Below are 12339 nucleotides of genomic sequence, written 5' to 3'. Positions count from 1 at the left end.
GCCCAAGCTATGCCTGCCTCTTTGTAGTTTACGTGGAACAATCCCTCTTCCGTACCTACACTGGCCCTAAACCCCACCTCTTCCTCTGTTACATTAATGAGTGTAGCAGAACCACCTCGTGCTCCTATGAGGAGCTGAAACAGTTCATCCACTTCACCAACACCTTCCACCCCAATCTCAAGTTCACCTGGACCATTTCCAATACATCCCCCACCTTCCTGGACCTCTCTGTCTCCATCTCAGGCAACCGCTTAGAAACTGATATCCCATTCTATCTACCTAGAATACACCTCCTCCCACCTACCTTTTTGCAAAATTTCCATCCCCTATTCCCAATTCCTTCGCCTCCGTGGCATCTGCTCCCAGGATGAGGCATTCCACTCCTGTACATCTCAGATGTCCTCGTTTTTCAAGGACCACAACTTGCCCCTCCGCAGTGGTGGAGAACACCCTCGACCGTGTCACCCGCATTTCTCGCAACTCATCCCTCACACCTGTCCCTGCAATAATCACCAAAAGAGAATCCCCCTCGTCCTCACACACCACCCCACCAACCTCCAGATCCAACGCATCATCCTCCACCACTTCCACCATCTGCAATCTGACCTCACCACCAAAGACATTTTCCCATCCCCACCCTTGTCTGCTTTCTAGCGGGACCACATTCTCTCCATGACTCCCTTGTCCGCTCCACACTTCCCTCCAACCTTACTACACCCGGCACTTTTCCCTGCAACCACACGAAGTGCTACACCTGCCCCCATACCTCCTCCCTCACCCCCATCCCAGGACCCAAAAACACTTTCCACATCAAGCAGATGTTCACCTGCACATCTGTCAATGCGGTATGCTGCATCCACTGTACCTATTGTGGCCTCCTCTACATTGGGGAAACCAAGAGGAGGCTTCAGGACTGTTTTGCAGAACACCTACGCTCGGTTCGCAATAAACAACTGCCCCTCCCAGTCGCCAACCATTTCGATTTCCCCCTCCCATTCTTTAGACACCACGTCCATCCTGGGCCTCCTGCAGTGCCACAACAATGCTACCCGAAGGTTGCAGGAACAGCAACTCATATTCCACTTGGGGACCCTGCAGCCCAATGGTATCAATGTGCATTTCACAAGCTTCAAAATCTCCGCTCTCCCTACTGCATCCCAAAACCAGCCCAGTTCATTCCTGCCTCCCTAACCTGTTCTTCCTGCCACCAATCCCCCCCTCCCACCTCAAGCAGCATCCCCATTCCCTAGCCACTAACCTCATCCTGCTCCCTTGACCTCTCCATCCTCCCCGGACTGACCTGTCCCCTCCCTCCCTCCCTCCCTACCTCCCCACCTACCCTCACCTCTACTGGCTCCGTCTCTGCCTCTTTAACTTGTTTGTCTCCCCTCCACCTATCTTCTCCTCTATCCATCTTCGATCTGCTTCCTCCTCTCTCCCTATTTATTTCAGAACCCTCTCCCCCTCCCCCTTTTCTGATGAAGGGTCCAGGCCCGAAACGTCAGCTTTTGTGCACCTAAGATGCTGCTTGGCCTGCTATGTTCATCCAGCTCCACGCTTTGTTATCTTGAATATTATTGTATTGATTTTTGGTGGGTACATACTGCTTAACATTGTGAACGTTGCATCGTGTTGCTGACAATTGACAATAGACTGTTGGACTATAATTGACTGAATTGGATCTGTTCTGTTTTTGATAGACAGTTTTCCATATTGTCCTGTGTTGCAGCCATATCTGAGCCGCTTGGCTAACAGCACAGCTATCTCTGAGCATGCCTTTATTACTACAACCACAATGTTGTCAGAGTCCATGAGCTTTGCTTTATTGAATTCCTTTTAATTGTTTCCTGATATGGAAAATTAATTGAATTGGCTGAACTCTGGCATCTGTGATGCTGGGCATCTCTTTGAAGAGGCATCCATTTGATAATTCTAGCTGCAGATGATTGCAAATGCCATGCCTTCTGCACTTATGTACTGATCTTTGCTGTCATTTGAGCATGGGGATGTTTCTGTAGCTATCTGCTCCTATTAACCGTGAAATTATCCACCACTTTTCATGACTGGCATGATCAGGTAGCAGCTATAGAAAGAGAAAAATGATTCAGCTTTGAGATTGATGACCTAAAATATTGAAAGATCATCATCTATTTGAAACATGTTTCTCCCTCTCCAGAAATGTTGCTTGACCTGCTGAGTATTTCCAACATTTTTGTGTTTATTTCAGATTTTCAGAGCCTGCAATATTTTATGACTGTATGAATGTTGGTAGACAACCCTGGGGAATTAAATGTAAGATATGACTCCATGACTGTGCCTGTGTTAGGCTGTTACGTTACTAATTTGTGGAACAGCTGTCCTAAATTTGGCAGAGGCTCCCCAGATGATAGTGAAATAAGCCTTTCGGAGACTGACTGGGATAGGAGTATTTTTGTTGCTTCTGCCAGAGTTTATGCAGATTTCCATAGCTTCTCATAGGACCTTGGCTGAGTAGTTAAGAGTCAGCCCCTTTGCTGAGTGTAGAATTGCATAAACCAGGCTGGGTAAGGATGAGGAACAGTTTTTCCGCCGCCTTCGCCTCCACGCTTACTTCTTCAACCGGGAACCTAACCCTCCCTCCACTGACCCCTTCGCCTGCTTCCAACACAAGTCCTCCTCCTGGACACCACCCCCAGGCCTCCTACCTTCCTTCGACCTCTTTATCTCCAACTGCCATCGACACATTAACCGCCTCAACCTCTCCACCCCTCTCACCCACTCCAACCTCTCCCCTGCAGAACGGGCAGTCCTCCGCTCCCTCCGCTCCAACCCCAACCTCACCATCAAACCCGCAGACAAGGGTGGCGCAGTGGTAGTATGGCGCACTGATCTCTACATCGCCGAGGCCAAACGCCAACTCTCCAACACCACCTCCTACCGCCCCCTCGATCATGACCCCACCCCCCGAGCACCAAACCATCATCTCCAACACCATTCATGACCTCATCACCTCAGGAGACCTCCCACCCATAGCCTCCAACCTCATTGTTCCCCAACCCTGCACGGCCCGTTTCTATCTCCTTCCCAAAATCCACAAATCTGCCTGCCCTGGTCGACCCATTGTCTCAGCCTGTTCCTGCCCCACCGAACTCATCTCCACCTATCTGGACTCCATTTTCTCCCATTTGGTCCAGGAACTCCCTACCTACGTCCGTGACACCACCCATGCCCTCCACCTCCTCCAGGACTTCCAATTCCCTGGCCCCCAACACCTCATTTTCACCATGGACGTCCAGTCCCTATACACCTGTATTCCGCATGCAGATGGCCTCAAGGCCCTCCGCTTCTTCCTGTCCCGCAGGCCCGACCAGTCCCCGTCCACCGACACCCTCATCCGCCTAGCCGAACTCGTCCTCACTTTCAACAACTTCTCTTTCGATTCCTCCCACTTCCTATAGACAAAGGGGGTGGCCATGGGCACCCGCATGGGCTCCAGCTATGCCTGCCTCTTTGTAGGTTACGTGGAATAGTCCCTCTCCCACACCTACACAGGCCCCAAACCTCACCTCTTCCTCCATTACATTGATGACTGTATCGGCGCCGCCTCTTCCTCCCCAGAGGAGCTCGAACAGTTCATCCACGTCACCAACGCCTTCCACCCCAACCTTCAATTCACCTGGGCCATCTCCAGCACATCCCTCACCTTCCTGGACCTCTCAGTCTCCATCTCAGGCAACCAGCTTGTAACTGATGTCCATTTCAAGCCCACCGACTCCCACAGCTACCTAGAATACACCTCCTCCCACCCACCCTCCTGCAAAAATTCCATCCTCTATTCCCAATTCCTCCGCCTCCGTCGCATCTGCTCCCACGATGAGGCATTCCACTCCCGCACATCCCAGATGTCCAAGTTCTTCAAGGACCGCAACTTTCCCCCCACAGTGGTCAAGAATGCCCTTGACCGCATTTCCCGCAACACATCCCTCACGCCCTGCCCCCGCCTCAACCGCCCAAAGAAGCTCCCCTTCGTTCTCACACACCACCCCACCAACCTCCGGATACAACGCATCATCCTCCGACACTTCCGCCATCTACAATCCGACCCCACTACCCAAGACATTTTTCCACCCCCACCCTTGTCTGCTTTCCGGAGAGACCATTCTCTCCGTGACTCCCTCGTTCGCTCCACACTGCCCTCCAACCCCACCACACCCGGCACCTTCCCCTGCCACCGCAGGAAATGCTACACTTGTCCCCACACCTCCTCCCTCACCCCTATCCCAGGCCCCAAGCCATATTAAGCAGAGGTTCACCTGCACATCTGTCATTGTGGTATACTGCATCCATTGTACCCGGTGTGGCTTCCTCTACATAGGGAAAACCAAGCGGAGGCTTGGGGGCCGCTTTGCAGAACACCTCCGCTCGGTTCGCAATAAACAACTGCACCTCCCAGTCGCAAACCATTTCCACTCCCCCTCCCATTCTTTAGATGACATGTCCATCATGGGCCTCCTGCAGTGCCACAATGATGCCACCGAAGGTTGCAGGAACAGCAACTCATATTCTGCTTGGGAACCCTGCAGCCCAATGGTATCAATGTGGACTTCACCAGCTTCAAAATCTCCCCTTGCCCCACCGCATCCCAAAACCAGCCCAGGTCGTCCCCTCCCCCCACTGCACCACACAACCAGCCCAGCTCTTCCCCTCCACCCACTGCATCCCAAAACCATTCCAACCTGTCTCTGCTTCCCTAACCTGTTCTTCCTGTCACCCATCCCTTCCTCCCACCCCAAGCCGCACCTCCATCTCCTACCTACTAACCTCATCCCACCTCCTTGACCTGTCCGTCTTCCCTGGACTGACCTATCCCCTCCCTACCTCCCCACCTATACTCTCCTCTCCACCTTTCTTCTTTTCTCTCCATCTTCGGTCCGCCTCTCCCTCACTCCCTATTTATTCCAGAACCCTTACCCCATCCTCCTCTCTGATGAAGAGTCCAGGCCCGAAACGTCAGCTTTTGTGCTCCTGAGATGCTGCTGGGCCTGCTGTGTTCATCCAGCCTCACATTTTATTGTCTTGGGTAAGGATGGAACATTTTCTTTCCTGAGGTATTACTGAATCAATTGGTTTTTGAGAGTCAATTTTATTTTTGTTTCTTGGTCACCGTTTAAGATAGGGTTTTGGCTTTCCTCCCAGGTTTGTTCAATTAATTGAATTTAGGTTTTCCAACTGCTATGATGAGGCTTGAACTCCTATCTCCAGTCATGAATTCAGGCGCCTGTATTATTAGTTCAGTAACTTAACCACCCTGTGTGACTAGATCCCTAAAAATCAAAATCCAGTTGATATCATCTCTACCTGATTCTATACTTCAGCAGTATTTAGCTGTCACCTCAGTACGAAATATGAGAAAGCTGAAGCTATCTCCAGAGTCAGAACCAGTTCAAGCTATCTTTAAAGCATGAGCAACTAATAAGTGGACCAAAAAGGACAGGAAGCCACAACTGTTTGGGATAGCAGTCCAATATAACACCTGCAAAAAGTTCTCTGTTGTCTTAGAATGTAATAAAATGTATTTGTGTCTTAAATGTGGGTGTTACCAGGATCGTGGAATCATAGATTGTGGAGACAAAGTGATGTTATTTTGTAACTGACAATGATGCTGTGTTGGATATGAAGTGTTGATGATTTCAAATGTAACTTATTCAGCAGGTAGTGCACATGTTGGATCGTGTACTTGGACTGCAGCAGTTCAAGAAGGCAGTCACCATGTCCTTCCCAAGAACAACAAAGGGTGGGTAATGATTGTTGGCCCAGTCAATGACACCCACATGCCATGAATGAATAAAAAAAAAGATTGGAGGTTGAGTTCTCCACTTTCTGTTTGCCTGTGTCATTGAAATATCTCAGACCAATGCTTCTAGGTTTTGAAACTCTTCTGTAGGTTGTAAATCTAAAACCATTCTAGCACTTGATGGAAGTGGTTCAAGCTTATGGATTGCCTTTCAGGGTATCTTTGTTCGTAGTAATCCATGATTAATTATTTTTTATTGGCTCATAGGATGCGAGCATCGCTGTCTAGGCCGAAATGTATGACTCATCTCTTGTTGCCCTGGAGAAAATTGTTACTGCAAGGCAGCACAGCTCAGAAAGGTCCTCCTGCTTAATGTGAGAAGTCAGGGTTAACTCCTGTGTCCAAGGTCACCAAGTATGCAGCTAGTGTCTCCAGCGCAGCTACTGAAGATCAATGTTTTAGGTCTGCAGCAACAACTGGAGTCACTGTGGAGCCTCTGCATGCTAAGATCTTCATGGATAGTACACACAGCAGGATGGTCGTGCTATAGCTAAAGAGTGCACAGACAGAGAAGATATAGCTGACCACCATTCAGAGCAAAAGCAGGAGTCCCCTGGAGATACATCACTCTCCAACAGATGTTCCAGTTTGGATACTGGTAGTGGAGCTGGTTTCTCAGGGAATGCAGAAATGATCAAGGCTGTGGCACCAGGAGTGGTTGAGTTGCACAGGGAAGGAGAAGAGACAAGCACAAGAGCAATGGTGATATATTCTGTTGTAAGAGGAACAGGTACACATTTCTGCAGTCATAGATGAGACACCAGAATGCTGTTTTGCCTCACTGGTGCTAGAGGCAAGGATGTCACAGAACAGTTGCAGGGTATTCTGAAGGTGAGAGAAAGCAACCAGAGGTTGCGACATAGGTAAAGATAGGGAGCTAGGAAATAATTTTTTAAAACCTAAAAGGTAGTAATCACTGAATTACTTCCAATGTCACATATGATTGAGATCAGAAATAGGTGAATATACCAAATGCTTGGAGAGATGGGCTGGGAAGTGTGGAATTTCGATTCTTGAGGCATTAGAATGGATTCTGGGAACATGTTGCAACCTAGCAGCACTAGCATTAATATCCTTGGAGGGGCTTTGCCATTATTGTAGGTGATAGTTTACACTATAGTGGCAGGTTGTGGGAACCTGCGCAAGGACATGAAGGTGACAGAAGCAAAGGTGAACTGAAAGTTGAAGAGTAGAAAGAAAATGTGGAAGGCAGAGAAAACAAGGGTTAGAACAAATAGGGTTGTAGTGTAAACCAGAATGCATGGAAATGTTGAAACAATAAGTCTGAAAGGGTAATATGTGATTGTGCAAAGGATTTGCAATAAGGTAAATGAATTAAGAGTGCAAATAGTTGTAAACAGGTCTGAAATGATTAGTTGCCATTAAGCAGACATGACTGCAGGGTGACCAAGGCTGGGAACTGAACTTGCAAGGAGAGACAAAATGGAAATTGAGATGAGTTGACACCAGTAGTGAAAGATGACATCGTTGCGACAGTGAGAAAAGATATTGGCACAGGAAATCTAGATATGGAATCAATCTGGGGGAGTTAGCAAGCAGCAAGGGCCAGAAAACATTAATGGGAGTTGTCCATGCGCCTTCAAATAGTACTGGTGAGTTTAGGGGTGGCATGAAACAGGAAATTAGAAGTGCGTGCAGTAAGAGTGCTACAGTAATCATGAGTGATTTTAATCTAGATAGAGTGCACAAACAACTTGAGCAATAATATTGTGACAGACAAATTCCAGGAGTGTGTACAGTGTTTTTTTTAGACCAGTACATTGAGGAACCAACTCAAAGGACAGGCCATCGTAAATTTGCTTTTTGTGCAGTGAGAAGTGGTTCAAAAATAGTCTTGTAGTTAGAGGATCTTTTAGGAAAATGTGACCATAACTGCATTGGGAGAGAATGGGAGGTAGTCTAATCCAAAACTTAGGCCTTAAATCTATATCTTGGAAGCTATGGACATATGATAAGTGAGTTGGCTGTGATAGATTTGGTCACTTAATTAAAAGGTATGGCAGTGGATAAAGAATCGTTCGTATAACCATTTTTGGTTGGTAAGTAGAAAGTTCTGAGAGGGCTGAATAGACTGGATGCAGCAATGATGTTTACCCTGGCTGACGTGTCCAGAACAAGTAGTTACAGTCTCAGATTGTGGTAGGCCATTTCAGACTGAGATGAAGAGAAGTTTTTTCACTCAGAAGATGGTGAACCTGTCAAACTCTCTATCACAGAAGGCTGTAGAGACAAAGCCACTGAATATATTGAAGAAAGAAATAAGTTTTCAGCTGCAGGTGTCCGGTGTGTGGGAAGAAAATTGGGATATGATGTTAAGAAAGAGGTTAAGTCACGGTCATGTTGTATAGTGAAAGTGCCTTGATGGGATGAGTAGCCTATGCCTGCTTCCATTTTCTTTCTTTCTGTGTAAGCAGTGACCCCAGCACTGATGTTAGGTGATAACAGTGCACGTGAAGATAAGGGGGACATGACTAGGTTTTTTTTGTCAGAGTTGCCATTGCATGTCATGAACAGTACAAAAATGTTACTATTGCTTGTCACCCCATTATCAGTCCTGCTGTAGTGTGTTGTAAGCATCTTCGTTATTGAAGGATGACTGAATGGAGCTTAATATGGCACGATGGTCAGTGAATGTACCATTTACACAAAGAGAAAGTAATGAATTTCATAAGATCATAAACATAGTAGCAGAAGTAGGCCATTCAATGATAATGGCTAATCTGATAATCCTCAACTGTACTTTCCTGTATTTTCTCCTTAATCCTTGATTCTCTAACTGTTTAAAAATCTGTCCATCTAGGCCTTGGTCTGAAGATGATTGAGTCAAGGGCATTTTGTAACAGTATTGTGAGGTTGAGGTGATTTCCCTATATGCTGGATGTAGGTGGGAACAGTAAAGAGTTTTGTCAATTAGACCCATTCATTTCAGTTTGATCAGGTCTCTTAATGTCATTCGACTAAATGCCACCTTGATGTTAAGACAGTTGATCTGTTTTCCTCCTGTTTTAATTCAGGCAGTCCATGTCTAGCTTAAGATAATGATAATGCCTGGAGTTCTAACCGAATCTGAATGGAGAATCATTATTTTGTTTATCTGTGATCAGGTACACAAAATAATACTATTGGTAACTCCTCCAGAACTGTACGACAGATGTATGGCCTGTTTCAAATGATGGTAAATGTATGGAATGAGCAACTAGAGGAGCAAAGAAATGTACACTGTGATGGATTTAAATACAATTTTGATATCTTTCTTTGAGAAACTATTATTTTGGTTTAAAATATGAGAATAATGATGAGTGTTGTATGCCCAAGAGGAACATGTGACGTGATCCTGAGTTTTCTATAACTTTACATCACTGGGAGTTTCTTCACTTCATTCTGGGTCTGTTATGTGAGTGTTGTTAGAGATTGATTCATTGTTTGATTAAAAGCACTATCAATTGCTAGCAAGTTGGTAAATGATGAATTCAGTTGACTGAGGCCTTTCCTTGTTTACCAATTCCTGCATTCCGCGTGGCCTTCGGAGGTAGTAATTTAATATTGTTTTAAGTTGTGCCCATTCTTCCTAATAAGTCACGCTGTTATCTTCAAATTTTGAATACTTTGATTTCTAAACAGTTTGGAAATCAAAAGAAACTATTTTTACTGAAGTTTTAATCTGAAATTCCTTGCTTTGTGAAACAATTTCAGTAAAATATTTTCTTATTAAAGCATATTATAATTATTTTGTCAAAACATAATTTCCTTTCTCTAAAGGTAAGAGATAATCTTGGAATTACAATAGACAATCACACCTCCCCACCACCTCCTGTTTTGATACCACCGCTCAGAATTCTAACTCCTTGGCTTTTTAAGGTAGGTTAAGTTGTTTCTTAAAGATGAATGATCTATTTTTTCAATTTGTTATTTCCACTGATTAATTCATACACTGAACGAGTCTTCAATGCATTCAGAAATTTCAGGTTATTCTTTCAGTAGTTCTTGCCCTTGATTTAGTGGTAGCACTGTCATTTTTAAGTCGGAAGACACATGTTCAGAACTACCAAACTTCACTAACCGTTATCTTCCAAATGAGATATTAAACCAGCTACCCTATCAGGTGAATATCAAAGGCACTTTCCCAGCAGGAGCAAGGAAGTTCCCTACAATATTCTGGCTGTGAGTCACTTGGTGGCACTCTTGCCTCTCCTTTCAAAAGTTATGAATGCAAGTTTAACTCCAGAGATTTGAGCACCTAATCTAGGCTGACTCTTCAGTGTAGCCCAGGTGAGTGTTGAAGAACTACTGTTGTTTTTCAGATGAAATTTTAAACAGAGTCCCTCTATGTCCTCTCAGCTTGGCAATAATAAGTTGCAGTATTTTTTTGAAAAAATGCACTGAAGCTTTTCTCAGTTTCCTGGTCAAATTTATCCTTCCATCAAGATCACTAAAACAGGCTGTCTGGTCATTATCGCATTGCTATTTGGAGACTTTGTTGAGCACAATTGACTGCATTTCCTACACATCAACAACAATTTCCATTTAAAATATTGAGTTGACTGTAAAGTGTTTTCTAAAGTAGAAAGTTCAGTCTTGATCATTCATTTCTATGTCAGCACCACCAAAAGCACATTAACCAATTGGTCTTTTAGTCCAACTCTCTTGTATTGAACTAGCCAAAGTATTCATCAGAAATTACAATTCCCTTTTGGACACCTGAAGACTTTAAAAGCGCTGTATAAATTTCATTCTCTCAACCAGGGTGTTATCTGGTCCTGTGGATTACTAGTCCAGCAACAATAACACTGCACCATAAACTCCCCCAAAAGTGCGAGGTATGACTCCAATCAGCAGCTGATTTTCTCCCGCTTTCCATTGATTTCAGTTTTGCAGTTTTGATGCTGCGCTCAGTCAAATGCAGCCCTGTTGTCAAGGGCAGTCACTCTTGCCTTAATACGACATTCAGGCCACATTTGTTCAAACCTGACATCAAGGTAGCCTGGCAAATCTATAGTCAAATCAGGCCATAATTTCTGGGTTTCCTTTTTATCAGCTGCATGTGGAATGGCCAAAAGTAGCTTTTGGAGTCTCAGCATTTGTAATGTGAACACCACCTATTTCAGTGTCCATCCAGATCTAGTTTTTTCTCTTTTTGACTTGTTTTCAGTTCTATAGTGTACAGTTCAGTAATTCTCCAGAGCTCGCTATATTGCCATTTGCTCATCATCTTGGCTTCCATTGACTACCAAACAAATCAAGCAATCAATTTTAAATTCTAATCCTTGTTTTCAGGCTCCACTACCCCTTGCCCTCACCATTTCTGTTCTTGCTTTCTCCCCTAAGCTGTCTGAAATATGAACTGATCTCCTGAACATCCACCATTGGCATACAGCAGTCTAAACCTGAAACTTCAGAATATATTGTGTCTATACTATTTGTTAATCATATAGTCCATAATTCATAGGCATAATTTTGTTTGTTTCTGTGGATAATTCATATTTTCAAGGAAAATGCACCTTTCAAGATTAACTATGTTTAATACATCATTATCAATATAATTCTCTTTCGTTGGCGCTCCAAGCGTCTCAGTGCCGTTTATCATTTTATCTGGCTGTTTCGTGTATAGTAGTGTGCCACAACATTTTTTAGATCTAGATTTTTAGCATGAATTGTTTTACTGCTTTATGCTTGAGCAGTTAATACTGCATAACAAATAGGTTGATATTTTTGAGTCACCATTGAGGTTACTCGTTTGTGCCCTCTGTATATTTTGATGTGATTCATTCTTATTTTTTCAACATTTGTTTTGACTTAAGTATTTGCAAACTGATGAGCGAAGGAGAAATGCAACCATTAAAAGTTGTAGATAACAAGATGTAGAGCTGGATGAACACAGCAGGACAAGCAGCATCAGAGGAGCAGGAAAGCTAATGTTTTGGGCCTTATTTCTGAAGAAGGGTCTAGGCCCAAAACGTCAGCTTTCCTGCTCCTCTGATGCTGCTTGCCCTGCTGTGTTCATCTAGCTCTGCACCTTGTTATCTCAGATTCTCCAGCATCTGCAATTCCTACTATCATTAAAAGTTGTATACTGCTTTCATGATCAGGATTTAAAAGTTGATTTGTAAGTGCAGTTATTATCATTTTGTGTTGATTATGGAAAAAGCAGATTGTTTAAAAATATTATAAAAATATTCAATGGCATGCTCAAACTTATAAGGTGAGAATAAAGCTTGAAGCTCTATTTTGGTGAAAATTTAATGGATTTTATTGTAAATTACTTGGTTGCTAGCAGCAGTAAAATCCCCAAACCACTGCAAATGATAATGGGTATGGAATCGTAAACATTTACCACAGAGAACAAAGGCACTTTGCTCACCGAATCATCCTATGGAGCAAGTTGAAAACAGGAACGCAATTTTCAAGTCAAAACATTACTTGAACCAAACCAATCTAAGCCAACGGGCCCAGGAATTAAAATTGAATGGGAATTGCAGCAAGTTAAA

At 44.3% G+C, this 12339-nt stretch overlaps 1 protein-coding gene across 11 annotated transcripts in view; it reads left to right on the top strand.

Annotated features, from left to right (window-relative positions):
* Nucleotides 1-12339, top strand: part of ralgapa1 (Ral GTPase activating protein catalytic subunit alpha 1) — a 324614-nt gene that overhangs the window by 181279 nt on the left and 130996 nt on the right. For all 11 annotated transcript variants that reach the window (XM_048537681.2, XM_059649187.1, XM_048537674.2 and 8 more), the window contains one exon: nt 9614-9712. In XM_048537681.2, the coding sequence (XP_048393638.1) occupies nt 9614-9712 (99 nt within the window). The remainder of the gene's footprint in view (nt 1-9613; nt 9713-12339) is intronic.

This window comes from Stegostoma tigrinum, chromosome 10, assembly GCF_030684315.1.
Source record: "Stegostoma tigrinum isolate sSteTig4 chromosome 10, sSteTig4.hap1, whole genome shotgun sequence".
NCBI lineage: Eukaryota > Metazoa > Chordata > Chondrichthyes > Orectolobiformes > Stegostomatidae > Stegostoma > Stegostoma tigrinum.
The sequence above is the reverse complement of the archived record's forward strand: the minus strand, read 5'-3'. Positions and strand labels throughout refer to the sequence as shown.